Source organism: Ciconia boyciana, chromosome 4, assembly GCF_034638445.1.
Source record: "Ciconia boyciana chromosome 4, ASM3463844v1, whole genome shotgun sequence".
NCBI classification, from domain to species: Eukaryota; Metazoa; Chordata; class Aves; order Ciconiiformes; family Ciconiidae; genus Ciconia; species Ciconia boyciana.
Genome location: NC_132937.1, coordinates 55,143,185 through 55,163,420, shown reverse-complemented (window position 1 = coordinate 55,163,420; position 20,236 = coordinate 55,143,185). Strand labels below are relative to the sequence as shown.

The 20,236-nt window shown below is 40.6% G+C and overlaps 1 protein-coding gene across 3 annotated transcripts; it reads left to right on the top strand.

Moving 5' to 3' along the window:
• Window positions 1–8,532: 8,532 nt before the first annotated feature.
• On the top strand, window positions 8,533–19,848 carry FXN (frataxin). 3 transcript variants are annotated; one of them, XM_072858943.1, is made up of 6 exons: window positions 8,533–9,116; window positions 11,009–11,091; window positions 12,442–12,562; window positions 16,021–16,118; window positions 16,669–16,821; window positions 19,536–19,673. In XM_072858943.1, the coding sequence occupies exons 1-5, from the start codon at window positions 9,012–9,014 to the stop codon at window positions 16,793–16,795; spliced, it is 534 nt and encodes a 177-aa protein (XP_072715044.1). In that variant the 5' UTR covers window positions 8,533–9,011; the 3' UTR covers window positions 16,796–16,821; window positions 19,536–19,673. The 3 variants fall into 3 exon arrangements, with proteins under 3 accessions (XP_072715044.1, XP_072715043.1, XP_072715045.1); XM_072858942.1 differs by lacking the exon at window positions 16,669–16,821 and having other exon boundaries at window positions 8,543–9,116; window positions 19,536–19,848; XM_072858944.1 differs by lacking the exons at window positions 8,533–9,116; window positions 16,669–16,821 and adding an exon at window positions 10,484–10,557 and having other exon boundaries at window positions 19,536–19,848.
• The last annotated feature ends 388 nt before the right edge of the window (window positions 19,849–20,236 follow it).

Here is a 20,236-nt window from a genome sequence, read left to right as displayed (position 1 = left end):
CAAACCTACTTGTTTTATGCAGTGAGGTAACTGCTCCTTTCCTCTGTTATCTGTCTTATCCCTGTATCTATCCATGCATGATCTTAAAAAGGAGAGGAAAAAGAGGCCTAAGTCTGTTTCATAAAACTGAAACCTGGTGTGAGGTGAAACAACAACCAAGCACTTGAATGTAATTTGGCAGAGGTGTCCTTGCAGAAACAACATGATGTAGGAAGCAACATAACAGCAACATTGGAGTCACCCTTGCATGAAAATCAGACACAGGAATTATGTGCTTGGTTAGATTAAAAAGGTACCATTTCAGATTACAAATAATACATTACCTGAGTAAGCCAACTGCTAAAATGCCAGCACATATTGTCACTAAACTACACATTCTCATGCCCAGGGCTTTTAATGCACCATATGAGGAAATCAATCAGCTCAAAAACAAACCATGAAAAGAGAACTGGAGCACAAAAATGCACCAATGCAAACAGCCTCAAGCAGGCTCAAACATTGTAAATCTATTATATAGTCAGTGTGAGACATCTCAGACAGTGACTACAGGATGCATCCCGTGGTGTCATTTGTCCATTATTTATCATTTCGGACCCAATTGCTACAGCCAAACTCAGTCAATCACAAAATAATGTTTCTTATATCAGCAATCAAAGTAACCCCAGAAGTTGGTGGTTACAGAGTTGCTTAGAGGATCATGTCCTGCACCTTGAAATAGAAGGAGGTTTTTCCAGGATAATATGCACAGAAATGGACTGTACCTGAAACAAACATGAGCGTCTGAAAATCCCACCCCCGTAAAATGGCATCAGTACCATGAACAGCATTTCTGTGACTGGCTCATGCAGTTAGCAGTTGCTATGAGTTTGTGTCTCGTCTGTTTTCTCTAACTCTGTTATGCAAATTTTGCTGATATTTTTTCCATTGCTGATCCCTCTGAAATGCTTTGGAAGGATCAGAGGAAAGGGAACAAGAATAAGCTAGTTGTAATTGCATTATGTAATTAGTGGAATAGCATAAAGCTACCATCAGCAATATTGCTAGTCTCCTTAGTGAAAAGTAGTGGTAAGGCCAGAGGGTCTGAAGTTGTATTGAGTGACCATTACATCTGTCTGAAATGGACCTGCAGTCATTCAGATATGAGCTTTCAGCCAGAAACAAGATCGTGCTAGGCAAATTTTTGACTAATTTATCTTGGCTTTGTAAAATATTATTTTGTTTATCGGTACTAGCATTTTTCAACTTTTTTTGCCAAACTGATTCTTAAAAAAAAATTAAAAAAAATCCATGTTAGCCTTATGTCATATTCTTTTTGAAATATCACTTTATTTAATTTTACTCACTTGTCCAACAATTTCACTTTGCATATTAAGTTGTTCTGCATCCTCTAAGTATATACTGCTTTACTCCCTTAGCACATTCAGATGCTAATATGGCAGCAGATAGACTTTCGTTGCCAGACCACAGCTATCTAGAGAGAGAGAACAACCTCTGAGAAATTAACACTGTGCTCACTAGCATCAGTGATTATGAACATCCTAACACTGGTGCATAATACAGTAACAGGTTTAAAGGTTGCCACAGAACAATACTGAAATATCCTTCTTCAAGGTTCAAGGTCTAGTGCTAGAAGTCATAACTAAAATATTGATTTAAATTTACTGGTTACCTTTTTCTAAGATAAGCTTTAAAAATGCCTTTGGAGATTTTTTGTTGTTGTTCATAGTCAAGATTAGATTGTTGTAAAACTATTTAAAGGTTAGTTAAATGCTTGTATTGAAAAGTACAATTTAAAGGTGACCTTAAAAATCTGTTTAATAATTGGGAACTTATGCCTTCATTGTATTTTTTATAAGGTTTTCGAGTAAGGTCAGTATAGATGTCTTTGTTTTGGTTTTGTGTCCTGCTCCATGTTGGATACATGAGCCAAGATGCATTCAATTTACTGCAATATTTTGTTCAGCTGTCAGTTTATCCTTAGTTTGAGTTGTAGTAATAAGGTGTTCAGCAAAGAACAGTTTCTCTTCAATTAATCTCTGACTCCATAGAGATACTAAGAGGTGATCAACTATTTCTTATTACATAACCGCTACTTCTGTAGAAGATACTGTAGAAAACTCTAATTCATTCACATTATTAAGTAATTTTCTTTGTGAAACAGAATGATTGCTATGACATTGACTAGAACACTAGTTGTGCTTGAAAGTTTTTGCGTAGGTATGATTTTTCAACTGGGGAAGGGTATCATGTGGCAGCTAATGGTACTTTTATACGCAACGTACAAAGGCTGCAGTTTTTCCCCTAACACTTTTAAGTAACAAAGGCCCCAGTCAATTCTGCAAGGTAATAAAAGCTGTTGTGAACTGCTGAGTGCTCTCAGTTTGGACTGCCTTCTCTGATGTCTAGAGTGTTCAGCATTTTGCAGCAGCAAGTGGTTCTATTTCGTGTAATGTAAGTGTACTGCAATGTCTGCAAAACCATAGGGGTTAGCTGTAGTACAAGAAGAGACCCAGTGTTTTTGATTAGGGGGCAGAGTAAGAAAAGAACCACTGCCAAACTGTGCTGCAGCCTGTTTAGGGGAAGAAAGATGTTACCTGTTTATAATTCTGTAAGAAAACAAAGAAACAACTCTTGACTTTACTTGTCATTTCTGTGTTTCCAGTAACAAAGAATACACGAAGAGTAAAACTAAGAGAAGTGACTGTGGTTAATGAAGAGCACTTTCTGCACTCCTGATTTAAGAAGGAGGAATTTGCTGAGCCTGATAGACAAAGAGTAATGATCAACTGAACTTTTTCTAAGAAGTGTCAGGATTTTTGAACCATAGAAAGGATTGATGGACTTGGCAAAAATGATGTGAAACATTCCACACACTGCTATCATCTGCTGTTGCTTGCTGAACTGTGAAGAACTGTGTATTCAGGCTGCTTTCTACTATATCGCCAATCACCTTTTTTGGACTTGAAAGTGATATTTTCTTATCAGCTCTCTAGTGGTTTCATTTGCATGCATTCTGTAACTATGCACAAGCAAAATCTATTATCTGCTTTACCCATTTAAAAATAAGCACAGTGGTGAATAAAATTAATTTCATTTGTTTTGACCCTTCCGTTCTAATCACTTAGGTCCACGTCAGTGGAAATTGGAATCGATGTCATACAAGAGTTAGGGTAAACCTCTGCATACACTATATGAAAATGAGCCTCTAAAGATATTTTCACTGTTGGTAAAAAGGAGAAAAAGATGTTATTTATAACAAGGCCTTATGTTGTGTACATATATTGTCTTTGAAATATTTTTGATTTTAGTTTATTTCTTGTAAAAGAGAAATTATATAATTTATTTAGTAAATACTGCTGTAAACTATAGTTTTATTGATGAATAAAATATTTTGTTCTCAAGACTCTCATAGCTGTCAACCTGCTCTTGATCTGTACAGGACTTACTGTTATGGTATTTCTCTGCCTTCATGAGATGGTCTTGAGAGGGATCTCAAGAGATATGACAACCACTCTATAACATGGCATCTGTCTTTATCTTCTACCAGCTCTATAATTAAGAGGGGAACCTTGAAATTAGAGCAGAAAAGGCAAAGCAACATACTCAACAGGCATTGCTTCATAAAAGCATTTCAGGTTTTTCAGTATGGTCAATCATTTCAAGATAACTGTAGAAACTGTTCTGGTTTCCTTAATTTCCCTACCAGCAGAGAGATAATCCCAAACACCAGTGACCATCAGTCCAAGATTTCATGCTTTGATGCAGTGGTGTATTTAAAAACTACACAGGTGTCAACTGAAAGTTTATGAAAATTGTTGGTAATAACATTTCTTCTAGGAGTAAGTGTAGTAAACCTGCTAGGTTGGCAGAACCAGAATTTGGCACTTTAATTCCTAGAAGTATGCTTTGTACCTCTGAAGAATTTTTCATTTAAGGTTTCTGTGTGGGTTTGGTTTTTTTTTGCTTTTATGTAATCCTATAACTCTGACGAGGAGGGTAGTAATCCTTAATTATGCACAGAATAGAGAAAGGGAAAGGTTATTTTTTTTTTCTCTAAGTATGTAGAATCTCTGGCTTAACTTAGAGCCTGTGTCTCATGATTACCTCTTTTCCAGGCTTTAAAATTAGATTGCTTAATCTCAGCAAGATAATTCTTCTGCAGCATTCCTCTGGAAGAGACCAGTTTGCATGCCCTGTGAGCAGAAACATTTTCTGCATCTATGTGAAGTGTCTGCTCCTTAATGCACAGTGTATAGCATATTTAGAGTGTGTCTCTGTGCACAGTAGTTATTTCTGGTTAGTCTTATTTGGGGAAAAACATGACATTTCTTAGTTTAAGCACCAGATTAACCTTCATAAAGCACATACATGTCACTTTTTTCCCAGTTACCTAGCAGACTGTAATGTCTGAATCATTTGTCCATAGGAAGACCCCAGAGGGCACACAACTTAACTGCAACAATTCTGTCCAAAACCAGAATGTCTACACTAAACGATTCATAGACTGAGCCATCCTTTGTGTACAATCCCTTTAACACAGTCATTTATAAATGAAAACAGTCATTTAATACTTGCAAAAGGAAATCCTGTATCGACTGTAGAGCCTACTGGGAAAACTTCTCCAAAGCATGTGCACTTACATGTTTTTGTCTTTTTTTTTTTTTTTTTTTTTGGTGTGACTACATGGTTCCACTGAGAGGGAAGAGAGATTACAGCCAAGCAATGTTCATGATCAACAACTTGGAACCCATTTCTTTCTCTAATGTGTGAAATGGTATAAAGCTTCAGACATCAAAGAGTACAGGAGCTTGTAAGGATGTGTATGTTTCATGCCTAAGTATTTCATTTCTCTTCATCTTGCACTGATATTATGCGTTGGTAGCACTTTGATTAAAATGTAATGGCTATTAAACATACCTATAAAGCTGATGAGGCAGTGCATGTCAAGTAAAAATAAAGTATATACAGAAGGCATAATCAACTCCCTGAGGTATTAAAGTAACGTATTGGTCTATTTCTCCAGGTCTAACAGATGGAACTCAGCACAGGGAGCAAAATTTGAAGAACTGGGTCACAGACGTGGGCTATCTGTGTGCAGTGGTATCTGAATACTCTGGCCCCGCAAGCTGCCCAGAAGGAAAAAGCATAGGTTGATGCCTGCATAGAGAAAGGTGGGGAATAACTCCAAATTTGTCTATCTGACCCTGTGACTTAATCATATGGCATTCAGAGGGTGAGTTTTGCCTTTGGTGGTAGTGTGTAATAGTTGTCCTCAGTTTAAAAAAGAAAACAACACTTCATGTCCTTGTACTAGAATTCAATGGTTTGAAAATACTAACACCTGTCCTGAGATCCATCTTCTTATTGACTTTGTTTATACTTCAGGCAATTTCATTTCATATAACTCATTTGGGAAAATGCTATTTTCCCAAACCCTGAACACTAGACTGATAAAAGAGTAATCAGTAGTGCACTCCACCTATTGCTCGTAGAAGCCATTTGCTGACCCATTTCCAGTCGTGCATGCATTTGCTTGCAACAAGAAAGATATCAGCTCTTTCCAGACTGAAGGCGTGGGGCCTGACCCTGCAGCTATTTTGCATCTGGAACTGCTTTGCAATTATTTTACACCAGGTTAAAAAGCTATTGATACCAAAGTGCTGTGGTATGAACAACATTAACCTAAGGGACAAGGATCAAGATGAAAACCATTAAGAAATCACTGTTAAAATTGCCAACCCCTAACTCGGGCCCTTTTGAAGTTGAGTGAACAATCCTTGCTGGTAGTAATGTCCTGTAAAGTTCATTAACTTGAACATTGTTGACAATTTTTTAAAAGATTTGGTAAGTGAGATTGCCAATACCAGAGAAAATATTTAATCTACACTAATTCATTGATTTGTCATTAACTTAGAAACAAGAGATTAACATTTCCTCTTGGGACTTGCATATGACCTTGGATGATTAGAGGAAAAATCACTGTGGAACTACCTGGATAATACCAGAAAATACCTTCTAACACTTTTTATAGGAATGGCAAGGTATATAAACAAGCACCATCTTTTACTAGGTCAAATGCTACATAAAAGAACAGGCATTCCTCCATTCTTACAGCTGCTTTCCCCTCTCCCCACCAAGGCATAAAAGTGGAATTGTTTGCTTTACTAATGTATTCTGCGGTCTGATAAAAGTTATTTCTCCCTACAGGCCTTATCTCAGTATGTAGACCATTATAGCTGCAAAAATATAACTATTTTCTTCCAGAAGTGATAAGAATGTGGGTTGGTCTTCAAGGAAACATAGAGTATCTTGTATCTGCTTGATGTATAAAAACTTCCCTCACAAAATGCAACAAGAACACAGACGCCTACAAGGTCTGAGGGAAGACACTGATAACAAAGAAACACACAGGACTCTGCTGGAAAGACACAAGAGGCTGACTAAGTTAGATAATATGGTTTGGTACAGAGAACTCTCTAACTACAACAGCTGTCAAAGTCTCAGTTGAAATTTGCACAGACAACTCAACTTGTCTGGGTTTTTGCCCCTCATGTGGTAGAAAATAATTTCAGCTTAAAGAAAAAAATAATACAAATCTTGGTGAGAAACTTGACAACTTATTCCCTAAAGCATTGCAAGATGCCAGCTGCTTACTTGAGCGAGAGTTTTAGAAATGTAAAAATGCATCACACAGTAATCAGTGGTAAGCTTCTTAATACTTGTATGCTTTACATATTTATGATTTTATTTGGAACTATTGCATCTTGCAGTCATGTCCTATGGAGGGATCTGAAAAGAAATTTGTCTGTGTTCCCACAGAAAATGGGTTTTTTAAAGAAACTTTTTCATCAGAATTATTTCTTATCTCTCATCTCCCTGGTGAGCCTATTTTATTTTTTCAGTTTAAGTAACAATAAAAGATGTCTAGCTGACACTCTTGATATCCTCACATATCATTAATAATATGGTATCACCAGCATTTAAATAACTCAGTAGGAACTTGGCCAGTCACCTACATAAGTGCTCTTCTCTTTCTTCACTGCTTTTTGAAGCACACCATCAGAAGTGCTATCAAACATATGTCAGGTGTGGTAAATGATGTGCTTTATTTTCCCTTTATTGGCTCAGGATAACATTTTACCTACAGGAGGTAATGGATCAGACTATTTGCTGTCACAGAAAATACTGTCCTAGAATGGATCCCCGAGTGGATGCTATATTCTGTAATAACGTACCTTTCCATGGACTCAGGTGTTCACACAGCCAAAATAGCTTCTAGACAAACTGATGACTGTATCTCAAGCGGTCTATATTAGCTGCTCACATCAGTGCAATTACCTAGAATTAATTAACTGCAGTTAATGGGAATTGGAATCTCAACAGCTTTTTTGAGTGAGTTGCAGCTACTCCAGTTTTGGGGTGTGAATCCATTGTCCAGCTGTCCTGTTGCAAAGTTTGAACCCAAGATATGAGCCCTAGTCCTTGTCCCATTGCTCCCTCTCTGTACTGCCAGTGTGTCCTACAGTTCTTGTCCTAAATTGTCAAGAAAGGGGGAATCCCTCTGTATTACTGCTGAGGTCTGGAAAAGCTGTAGATACTGTACTTTGAAAATTTGCCAGAGGAGAGGACAGGAACCGTAGAACAGCACAACTACATGAAGTGAATTCTTACCATGCAGCTTAGGAAATGATTGTGATTCCAACATGCTTTCAATGTCAAAGTATTTTGCTTTGTAGCTCAGGCTGCTCAGATTGGACTGCTGTCAGCACCTGTGGTGTGTAAGAGCTGCCTGTATGTTACAGTCGCTAGTCCTTGCAAGGTAGAAATAAATAGCAACTTTCCTTTGCCCTGCCTGGGCTTTTTTTTTTTTTGTTTTAAAGCAGTGAAGGGGGGTGGGTAGTGTTGCTTGTAATTTCTGTCCTTTCCAGGGTCCAGCTCCTTGTAAATCTACCCGGCAAGATCTCTTTGCCGGAACGGGTACCTGCAGAGGTTCACCCAGGAGCAATTATTCCCTGGTCTGAGAATAGTAGCTGAGGTGAAGGTGTGCAGCAGGAACAGTCACGTTACCAAGTGACTGCCGCAGCTACTTGTCTTTAGGATACCAGTCAGATTCCAGATCCCCAAGTTCTCCCCAATAAGCAGAGAAGTCTGAACCAAGGACCCAGCACCTCCGTTCCCCCAGTACAGCCTTGCTGCACGACGTTTGTGTCGAACGGTGCAGTGCCGGGGGAAGGACACCCCCCTCTACTGGACTGGTGGGGAAAGTACCACCTCCTGCAAAAGGCACGTCGTGGAGAAAGACCGTACTCGGCTCCAAGAGAGCTTCCTTGTCTCAGTAGCACACACTTGGGTTTAATTTAGCCTGGCTGGACTGCGGCTGAAGTCAGCAGGGAAGGTGGGGGGAACACATTCTGGTTTCCTCCTTCAGGGGCGCGACGCGGCCGTGCGACAGGCGGGAACGCCTTCTGCTGGGTCATGGCTTGGCCGCCCGCCCCCCGGCGGCTGCGCACGCCGGCGCTCCGGACACCTTGTCGGACACAAGCGCAGGCGAAGGGCACGGCCGCGGCGGGGGCCGCTGCTCCGCAGCCCGTCCGAAGGCCCGGTGCCCCTCAGGAACACCTCGCCACTTCCCTCAGCCGCCACGGCCCGGGAAGGACCCGGCGCGCCTGCGCCGCCCGCCTCCGGCCGGGAAGGGGAACGCGCTCTGCCGCTCGGGCCCACCGGAGGCGGGGCAGGGAGAGGGGCTGCTCCGCGCCCGCCTCCCCCGGGGCCGGGCCTGTGACCCCGCCTTGACAGGGCCGCGGGGCGGCTGGGCCAGGCTTGGCCAGCAGCCGCCGCGCTCTCTCGCACCGGGGGCTGGCCGAGACCAGCCCCGAGGCGGCCTAGCCCGGCGCTGCTCCCCGCGGCGCCGGCGGAGGGCGGTAGCGGCCGCGCCGCCGCCGCCGCGGCTGCCGCCGCCGCCGCGGCGGACTGGCTCCTCCCCGGCCGCTTCCGTAGCGAGCAGCGGCGGCATGTGGAGGCTGGGGGCGGCCGGCGCGGTGCGCGCCGCGCGGCGGGCGGCGGCGGCCGGGGGCGCCCCGTGGGCGGGGGCAGCCGCCGCCGGCCGCGGGCGGACGGTGAGCGTGAGGCGGGCGGGCGGCGAGGCGCGGCCTGCGTCGGCGGGAGAGAGGAGGCGGGCCGGCAGCGCTGCCCCGGCCCAGGGGCGGGCGGGGCAGCCTCGGGCTGGCTCCCGCTGCGGCCGGACCCTGCGGGGCGGAGAGGGAGGGGCGGCTGGCGGGGTTTCTTCAGCCGCCCGCGGGCCCCTGGCCGGCCCCCGCCAGGCCCGCGGCCGCGGGGCCAGCTAGGGCCCCCGCCGGGCCTCCCTGCGGGCCGGCCGGCAGCGGGGCGCGTCCTCCCTCTCCGGCCGGGGGAAGGCCGCTTCGCTCCCCTGCCGCGCCGCCCCCGTGCGAGCGGCTCTGAGGCGGCCGGGCCGAGCGCGGTGCGAGGGCTGAGCGGCGCCCCGGGAGCAGCTGTCCTCGCCAGAGCGGAGCTCGGCCTTCCGCCCGCGGGACACGCAGGAGCGCAGAAGTGTTGGGCCGGTGGCCTCGGCGGTTCGCAGCCCTTGCAAGTACGGCCGTGCTACGCTGTAGGAACGGCAGCGGCCCGGACTGCCCAGCGGGGAACCCAGCCTCTGCTGTACCCAAAGCTATTTCCTTGTTTGCTACCGTTTTCCAGTCGCAGAAGATGCGTGCCGGCCGCCCTCAGCGCTGGGTTTGGTACGGGGAGGGGTGATAACAACTGTACGCTAGCACCGCTTTGGCAGCCTCAGGTCGTAACTTGAGTATGAGCACGCTAACAAGAGTTACAGCCTCTCAGTCTGGGCGGAACCTGAACGTAGCTATGGTCTTGTAGCTTTTGATTCTAAGTGTGTATTAAATGCTGAAGGGTACAGTCAAAAGCATGTAGGCATCAGTGTGTGTTTTGTCAACTTATATCATTGTGATGGTACAAGGAGTTTGCTGTTTTCTGTCCTTCGTGTCCGTGTCATGGCTTTGGACTAACAGACCAGTTCATCTGTAATGCCTGAGGATAGTTGTCAAACCATATGGAGAGAGATGATTTTGTGTTCTGCTCTCGTGTGTGCTTGAAGAGGGGCTGTCATAGTTCCTTTTTAAATGTCATTTGCTTTTCAACTTACTGTTAGTTTTCAAAACCTTGTGCAAGTACACAAAAAGCAATCAAGAATGCTATCTCACCATTCATCCAGAAATATATGCCTTCGTAAACCAGGTTAAGAAGAAAATGGCAAGCATGCTATCTTTCTTTCTTGGTGGGTAGCATAAGTGCTTCTGCTAGTGTGTTAGACTAGGGGGATCAACTTTATTTTTATCCATATTGATGTATTGCTTCCCTTCAAAGGGGTTGCCCATTTTGCTCCCTTTGTCTTATATTGCCAGTATGTTGATACAGCTTTTCTATAATTTTGATTTGTTTTTTAAAACAGAAGAGAAATTAGAAATGAAACAGCTTTGTTTTACAGAAGAGATCTGGAATGTGAAGTGTGATGTTAGCTCTTTTGTAAGTAAGGAGGATTCAGGGCTTCTGTTTATTTCAGTTGAATATATTCATGGTTTCTAACAGAGGGACTCAAGTTGCTGATAATGAAGCATCTGAGTAGTGGATACGTGTGAAAATCTTGGCCTAAGCCAGTTGTCTGAAGTTGCTCAGTAGCTCTGTGGTAGAGCAATAGAAAAGAAAACAGTTCTTTTCTTTCCTAGTTCACTATTCTTATATATAAAATGATCTTTTTTTTTCATTAGTTTGTATCAGAAGACAAGGATATTCTAGATTGCCTCAGTCATCCAAGGATTAAAGCTGCATAATTCTTTCCATATGAGCCGTGTGATATAGAATATGAATATTTTACTTGGTCTTCAAGGATCTATTTAATTTATGTAACAAATATGTAATTTATAATTCTTCGTGTTTTAACTTCTAATTCCATTTTACTTATGCTTACTTTCAATAGCAATTACAATATGCTTCGGAGGTGAAGAGCAAGACTGTTCAGTTAATGAATTTAAGAAAGGCAGGAACTCTCAATGACACAAGGTAAATTTTATTTTGAGATACTTATATGGAAATATCATCTCTGCATTTTAAAATAATTTCTAGACATGGTGAGACTATCAAACAAATGTAAGGTTGATATGATGATGTAATGGAAAAGTACACTTTTAGCAAAAAGCATTTTGGGTGAATTTGGGAAGTCACTTAGGAAATAACTCATAGGTGTCTAGCACCATTTCACATATGTCAGGGTACATGAAATGTCTGCTTGCGCTGAGAGGATGTGACACAGTACCTGTCAGAGACTTCTCCCCTGCTGATGCAGCAGTTGGAGGCCCAATGAAGGATTATGCAGGTGTCTAAAATGACTCTTACTATTAAGTACCTGAACTGCACCCTGAGCCAGTACATGAATCCCGCCTAATCCTAAGGCCTTCCGTTCTCCACGCCCCTAGGTGTTTCTGTGGTGTCCCTCACATACGTGGCATAGAGTGTATTTTAGTAACTGGCTAACAAGAAGCTTTTAAAAAAAATTGTTCTATATCATCAACTGAAAGATACAGAGTCACCGTAGTTCATAGTAACTGCCATATGCATTAGCAAAAACTGAAATGATTTCACTGAATTGGCTGTTGCTAGAGATACCCACCCACACACTCAGTTAAAAGTTGACACTGATATGGATGGAAAAACTTATGTGATGTAATTAACCCTTGGTTAATTAAACTGTTCTAGGCTTTGTTCCCACTAACTTTTTCTACTTATTTAAAGAGGGTAACAGAAGCACTCTCACAAGTGCTGTAAGCCTTACATAAAGCCTTGTAGCCTTACGGCTACAAGGGTGCTTTGAGACTCTCTGAAGAAGAAGGTAATTGTATGTATTAGTTCATAAGCACACTTTAAATAACATCTCATTACTGCGCTGCGTTGGTAATTCCAGTTGAGAAGTCAGATGCTGTACGTAGACAGAGCATGTGATGTTGGTGTTTCTAAACTGCCTATAGCTACAGCGAGTTTCCTAGAGTCAAATGACATATGCTTCTAAATAGGAGATGCTTGTTTCTATTCGTAGAGTTCAAAACAAAGTAATTCTTGCACAAAGTCCTTTTATGAAAATGTCTTATTTTGAAACCTAACTCTGTCCTCTTAGTACACAGGGGTCGGTATATCTGAGGAAAGAAGTACATACTCCTCAGTTAAGAGATCTCTACTACTATTTATAAGGTGGATTGTTACCTACGTTACCTTAAGAAAAATGACTGCTTGTTTTAGATGATCATTTCATGGTTACTGTTTCCTCCAAGGTCATGGTCTTGATCTGTTTTTATTATAGGGAAAATACTGTCTTCCATGTTTTTCCTCCTAATTGTGGGGCTTGTATGTCATTTGTAGCTCTTTAGATGAGACCACTTACGAAAAACTGGCTGAAGAAACACTGGACTCCTTAGCAGATTTCTTTGAGGACCTGACAGATAAGCCTTTTACCCCAGAAGACTATGATGTCTCTTTAGGGGTATGTTCTAAACATTCTCTTACCACTGTAATTACTGTAGATTTTTTTTTTCCTTGAAGGAGAATTTTCAACTGGTCACCGTAGTGCCAACACTTAAAATACAACGAGTTTTTACAGCTTTATTGTTAAAATATGCCTGTTTATACTGACTGGAGAAACTATTCTGGTAAAAAGTAACACATGCTGTTGTATGATTTGAGAATTTAAAATGTTTAGTGTATAGAGAAAGACATATTATAGAATAATAAATGAGCACAAGAGGAGACAGAAACTGGTTTCTGATTTCACCAGTGGTCTATAAATTTTTCTAAACACGCATAGACCTCTTGACATCAGCAGTCACTTCCCTCCCAGTGAATACTAGGACAGACTTACATGGCATAGTACACGTACATCACACGTAACTGGTAGAGCAGTTTCTTTGATGGCCCTGAATACTGAGAAGTAGCATTTGTCTTGACCAGGTAGAGTACATTTGTTCTGGCTTTACTGATGACAGCCTGTGGTGGAGAGAAGCACCAAGAGGATGCAGTGTTTGGCTAGGTGGTTGCAAAAGTGAGACCAGAGCATACATGGGGAGAAAGCTACTGTCATGGGAGACGTTGGGTGGCTGCTAGCCTGATAATTGGAGCCTTTAATAGGTCAGCCACTCAAATTTTTTTACCGGAGTGGCAGACTCAGATTAAAAATGTCCCCTCTATTTTTATAGGGAATTTATTAATTTTATATACAATTCCTGAAGTGGTTTGTATGTTACAGTCCTCTACATGACTTGGAGGAGAGTGCAGTTTCTCCCTGCACTGCTGTCTGCAACACAGGTCTTTCACTACTGAATTTTTTTGAGGTCATGTAACTGCTGCTTCCTCTTCATGTCTTACCACAAGGAGGTTGCTCTCTACTAGCCCTGTCAGTTAAGGTTTTATGCTCAAGGACATTGAAGCAGGTAGTTTGGGTTGCACTGTGGGGGGAAAAAGAAAAACAAACCACCAAACCAAAACCCTGTAGTTTTTAGACTTGCTCCTGTGTAACTTTGTCATCATAATGTTCATTCTTTATTTCTTGTAGCTAGGATAGAAGATAACATATTGTTAGTAGGATTCTGTTGTTGCCCTTAACAAATACTGTTTGTTGCTTTAATTAAGTATGTAGTTAATGTTACAGCCAATTGCTTTTCTGGTGAAAAGCAATGAATTGTTTAACCATTACTATTCAGTATGTTTTAGCACATCAGCGCCTATTAGCCTGATCTAAAGAGTTTAGGACAAAAATTAGCAAAAAGATTATAATTTACCTCTTTAATATTCTTAGACACTTCATTACATGAAGGTAATGAGTCATCTTATGTCAATTTTATCTCCAGCCACTGTAGAGTGGATTGTGTTTGACATTGACTCACTGTGAGGCTCAAAAGGAATTATTTTTACATCCATCTTAATTTTTACCAGTATTTGTTGCATAGACTGTATGATGACATAATAATATGCTGTCATTCCTGTTAAGAGCAAAAGGTTAAATAGTCCCGAGTTCAGCAAAGTTAATTCCAAACAAACAAGGCTAGTGCTGTAGCAAGCCACAAGGTGGCGAACGTGATAAATGTCTGTTATGCCTGTGAATTGTTATGAACTTGATTTCTTCATGCAATTCATATCTTTGTGTCCAGGGGAAAAAAATCTCTTTCGAAGAATATTCTTGTTACCAGGAGCTAACAAACATTCGTCCAGTAGTACAAAACACATACAGTAGTATTTCTTAAAATACCATAAAAATATCTTGCAATTTAAGTTCTTAAAAACTCAAGTTGTATTTTCTAGTATTTCAAAAGTATTGCAGAACGTATGGGAAAATGTTTTAAGCACAGAATTAGAAGCTAACCTTTATTTAATTTGCAATGACAGAGCAACAACACTCTCCAACAGCTGGCACACAATGTAAGCAATAGTATAAATTTTTTGTTAACTCTTTGGAAAGCTATTTACTTAGTGTTTCTCTAGCATACAGCATAACATCATGCTGAATACTTAATATGGCACTAAAGAGCACATAGAAGAATAGTGAAACCGTTATATCACTATTCAGGCCTAATCCCCCAACCTGCTCTTATTCTGCTGTATCTCTACAGATCTAAGACCGCTGAGATATAGAAAAGTTTGAATCCTGACAACCAGAGAAGTGGCTTGTTCTTGTCCTTCTTTGCACTAAACCAATATCCAATTAACGTAACTGGCAGGACAACCTGATGGCAATATTAACCAGGGGAGCCTTTTATTTTTATTTTAGTGATCACAGAGCAATAAATCCCCTATCAAGCGCAGAAACAGCATGGAAACTAAGGTAAAAAAATCAGACCTTGAGAGCATTATTTCATGGCTGATGATCCTTCAGATGTCAGAAACCAGTAACTGAGTTACTTTGTAGGGGAAGGAAGCTCTAAGCTGCTGCCTGTACTACAGAGTAAGTTTGCAGGCAGCAGGTACTCATAAATAGAGCAATGATAGTAGCTCTAGTAGTATCTTCCGACTAAAGCATGAAAAGTATGATTGCCTTAAAGAAGCTTTATCGTGCTATAGGGCATGAAGTACTTGGGAAACTGTAGATTAAATATGGCTGACCTATCACCTGAATCATCAAACTGTATTCTGTAGAGATACCCTTTTTAATTAGCATAATTCAGATCATCTGTAGGTTAACTCTAGTCCAAGTAGTGTTGTTCTTTTAAAGTTAGGACAGAAATAGTTTTGTCAGAGTTACGTATGTTTTTCAAATGCACTCATGAAAATGTCAGAGGCATGTGAGTCATGTTGTCAGTAAGAAATGTGAGTAAGAAAGAGAAAATAAATGCTCACTAGGATAATGGTCTAAAGCTGGCATAACTAAAACCAGACCTCATGGAGTTCAGAAGTGGAACATTTTTGAGGTATGATTCAGAATATAGGCAGTTCATCAGAATTATTGGAGAAAGAATTGTGTTTATTCACTGGGAAACTCAGCGTTACTTAAGAAAAGTTAGGTAAAATTGCATGGCTCAGGAATCTAGCAATGACGCATAAAGTTTCTTGACTTTGAACCACTCCAGTTCTATATTGTTCAAGAATAGAGAAAGTTGTTACTGGGTGATGTTTTAATTGTTGCAAAATGAACTAGCCGTCCTTTCAAGATGACAGGTCAAAGCTCAAGAGTATTATTTAAGTAGTGCTATTGTGAGTGGTGCAAACACAAAATCAAACTCTGACCAGAAGGTTTAAAGTCTAGATCAGACTCAAAGATATGCAGGTTGTCCTAGGTATTAACACAAATTTTTGACACCTAATGATCATTCTTCCAAGCTATATTATTTGGGAAATAGTTGGGAATGTGATACAATATGTAAGTTTCTGTTTATCTGCTGCAGATTATACAATGCTTGTCAAGTAACAGGATGCAAATTTTTAATTTCTCACTTATTTTCTTTGTGTTTTAAGAGTGGAGTTCTAACAGTTAAATTAGGTGGAGACATGGGAACATACGTAATCAATAAGCAAACACCAAACCGGCAGATTTGGCTGTCTTCACCCACTAGGTAAGTTATACATAAGTTAATTATGTAATGTCTGCAAACTGGGTGGAAATGTACTTCCCCTTTTTTATAGCATGGCACGGACTATGTAATATCCTTTTCATAAGTAACCCTTTTACTCAGTATATTTTCAAAACTTGATATAATCTAAATGTTCGATAATAATTTGTTACAGAAGTTTGAGGCACAGTGGAGTATACTGACATCCCTAAATTAATCCAGGAAATGTGTAATACAGCATTTTCATACCCTGTTCCGGTTCAAAACCACTATCTACAGGAATATAGCCTACTCATAGAAAAAATAAACAGCCATGATTAAAAAAAAAACCCCAAAGCTTCTGTTGGAAAAAGAGTGATGACGATGATATGATCTAAACCTCTCTTTGTATTTAAACAGGGTGGCTCCTTCCCCTTTAAGCTTGTGGGATTTCCTGCTTTATATGTTTATGTGCTCTCCCACTGGTTGTTTTTGTCAGGCATCTGCACTTTATGGGAGCCTTGGCTAGCTGTTCCCTCTGCCTTCTCTAATGCTGTGTTTTGATCCATTCCAGGTTTTCTGGTTGGTTTCAGCAGGGAGGGCAGCCAGATATGTGGGAAAATGTTGTAGCTGTCTCCCCAGAAAATGTGTGTTCTCTGCCACTATCCCGGGAAAGAACTGAGGGAGTTGGTCAGCGTTAATGGTGAAGGAACCAGCTAGCTGGAAAGTATGAGCACTCCCAGTAACTATGCAGATGTACCTCTTGAATGTTGTTCAGAAAGAATGTATTGATTGCAAAACCGGGAATGGTTGTGCAGTAGTAGAATTGTGTAGTAGGGTTTGTGTTGGGGAACAAAAAAAGCACAATGGAATGTAAGATTTTAAGAGAAACAATTTTAAATAGGCATAAAATTTACCTAAAGAAAAATTTGACTTTGCTTTAGTGTACTTATGTACTGGCTGGTGCACAGTATACTAGGTTAGTAATTTTTTTTTCTACTAACTCCTCTCCTATCCTAGAATCCTGCTAGTAATTAAATAATTTACTTAACAGGTACATGACTTGCTAAGGCACAGGCCTAGCAAGCTAACAAACCTTTTTGTTTAGACAAATGCAGGCTGTGTGTCAGAATTTATTCATTCCATATATTGTGCAACAAGCGTAATTTCCGAACCTTGATTCTCCTTAAGATGATGCTAAGATTTTTGATTCACTGACAAAAAGTTTTAAACTATTTATGAAAACCAAAATACAGATAATTCCTATCTGGAGTCAACTGTAGTTGAGCTAAGACATACATGCTCCAGAATAATGGAATTTGTGAAAAAATGTTAAACTTCTCTTTTTTTTTTTTTTGATTGCTCCAGTAGTGAATAAAAATACACAAGGAAAGAGAAACTTGGAAATTCTCTGATGGTATTTTTCATCATCTGCAACGAAAAATTATTCACCTACAAACATTAAGTTTTGTGCTTCCTTAACTGCTATTATAGTAAACAGTGGTATTTCCTGAAATATGATGCTACGTGTTCACTTACTTCCTAACTTCTGAAAAGCAACTCCAGCAAATACCATATGATCTGGAGTGACATACTTCTTAAGTGCAATATAGTAGGAAGTGAGAGAAGCAAATGTTACTGACAGTGATCACTTGCATTGAATGATACATTTGGGAAATTTGTACAGTAAATGTAGCATCTTTAAGAACATATCTCAACGGAGACAAATTCTTAAAATGTGAGAGAGAGACATTTTCTTGAATTGTTTTGACTGTCTGTTTGCTACCATGCATCTATACACCAAAGTGAACTTAAGTTTGTGTTTGTAAAGATTTACTTAGTTGACAATTTAAAAAAAAAAGGGGGTAATGGGGTGGGTGCAACCTGCCAGCAGTGTGATTGCAGTAATCTCATGTAGCTCCTTTGACTGAAAAGACTTTTCAACCTTACACAGCATCTCTTAATAATACCTTAATGTGATATTTTAATTCTTCTGTCTTACTGTTTAAAAATGTATGCAGACTTTCCATGAGAAATCTATTTAGTCTATGTTTAACTTTGTAGGCATTTTATAGAACTCACATGATCCTTGCTTAAATTATTAATTTAAATGAAAAAAAATCACATTTGTACAGCATTTTGGAGATTCACAGAACTATGGAGGCGGTTCATATGCTAACCATATCACTGATATTTACCACGTAACATTTAAAAACAGTTCAAATAACTCACACATTTCTTTTATTTGTCATTGTTGATTAAATGGCCTGTCTTAGCCTGATTTTCATGAATGGCTGCATCCCATTCTGTCATTCCCTAGGTGCAGGACACTATAAAAAGATGCTTGCGCTGCAGAGACAAAGGAGTGAGAAATGCATAGTAAAGTAACTGGAGCACATAATCTGTATTCGAAACAGTTACCAGTTCACATACAGCAAGTGAGATTTCAGTGGAAGTGACTTTGATTTGTGTTTCCATTTGTGACTTCTCATAGTTTGGTTAATGGTTGGAATGTTCTTCATTTGAATGTTGAGAGTAATTCAGGATATTCAATGTTCAGATTAGTGTTTATGTTTGTAGAAAACCTGCAGATTGTTCTTGTGTGTATATATAGGATAGTCTGTTTTCTAGCAGACCTTGTGCGTCGATTGTCTGAGTTCCAAGGCATTTTGTCCTGCGAGTTTAAGGATAAGACTGATGCTTCGTCTGTTTATCCCAGAAGACCATTTCATTCCTTTCTCTTGTCTTAGTTTCTCTAGCTGATGTTAACAGTAGTGACTGCCTTTCATTCTCCTGCTTCAGATGTGAAGAATTGGGTGATAGAAAGGTCTGGAATGGAACCCGGGTGTTCAAGTTTCTTTCTTGATACTTAGCGTAGGCCTGAAAAATCAAGCCAACAACTATATGATAGCACAGAGGAGAATAGCTTTTTAAATATAAATCTCCCACATGCCAATACATTTGCTTTCAGCTGGTAAATTCTTTCATTGCATCTGAAAAGAAAGTGAGAATGGTGATCTGTGTTCTGCTGTGCTTAGAATATCTGCACGTGACTGTTGCAAGAACTAATCAATGGCATTAATTCAGTGTTATACAAATATCCCTTGTAATGTTTGTGTGCAAGAAAATTACATGGGTGAGGGAAGAAGGGGGTAAGGGAAGAAATTGGGGAAATCAGTGCCAAAAGCAAGAAGAGAAGGAGGGAGCTTCTGTCGGCTGGGAGTGACTGATATATCTTGTCACCTTTCAGATATATCTGTTGGATGGCTCAGCAGTTCCTGGCAGATCTGGCCTTTTCTGCTCCACTTCCCCAGACTGCCCACCAGTACTTCTCGATGCTGTTTCCTTTTTCTGGGCACTCTCTGGGGTACATTATAAATACAGCCTTCCAGCAGCTCCCCATGAATAACCTGTACTTACACAGTGTGTTTTGTTTTCTAGTGGGCCCAAGCGCTATGACTGGACCGGACGGAATTGGGTGTATTCTCATGACAGAGTATCCCTTCATGAACTACTATCGAAAGAGTTTTCAACAGCGTTAAAAACTCACTTGGATTTGTCCTGCTTAATATATTCTGGGAAAGAAGACACTTGATGATATTCTACCTCATGGAAGTTTAAAGACTTTAACCACAAGCCAAGCCCTTCCTTGGTTTCTGAAGTACCTGAGCTTAATTCTGTTGTTTCTTTTCTTGACATCGCTATGTTGTGCAACAAAAATGAAAATAATACATTTTTCTCTAGTGCTCTTTGAGTTTCTGTGTCACTGCTTGAATCTGTGTCCATGTGGTACAGGTGGTTGAGGTCTCCCTTGCTGTCACTGCATTTCATACTTTCTCACTGCAGAGGTAAGTCATGAATTCTTACTGTCTGTAGTCTGTTTGGATGTAAGGACTGACTCACCTGGTGACTTCTGACCAGCGCACAAATGCTAAACTTCCTTTGGTGAGATACTCACCTAAAACGAGAAATGCCTGCGAATCGCCTTGACATAAGTTGTGGTACTGTTAATGCATTGCATTACAGTTTGTGGCTATTGCAAGTGAGTAATGCTTCACAGTCAAACTGAACGTGTCATAAACAATGTGACTGTGGCAGGTAGAAACTTTTCTTTTTGTGTAATGTATGTAATAAGAGTTTTT

Coding starts and splice junctions, on each gene's coding strand:
- FXN (XM_072858942.1), top strand. CDS start 9,012: ATGTGGAGGCTGGGGGCGGCCGGCGCGGTGCGCGCCGCGCGGCGGGCG. Junction 11,092..12,441: donor GGAACTCTCAATGACACAAG/GTAAATTTTATT, acceptor TGTCATTTGTAG/CTCTTTAGATGAGACCACTT. Junction 12,563..16,020: donor ACTATGATGTCTCTTTAGGG/GTATGTTCTAAA, acceptor TTGTGTTTTAAG/AGTGGAGTTCTAACAGTTAA.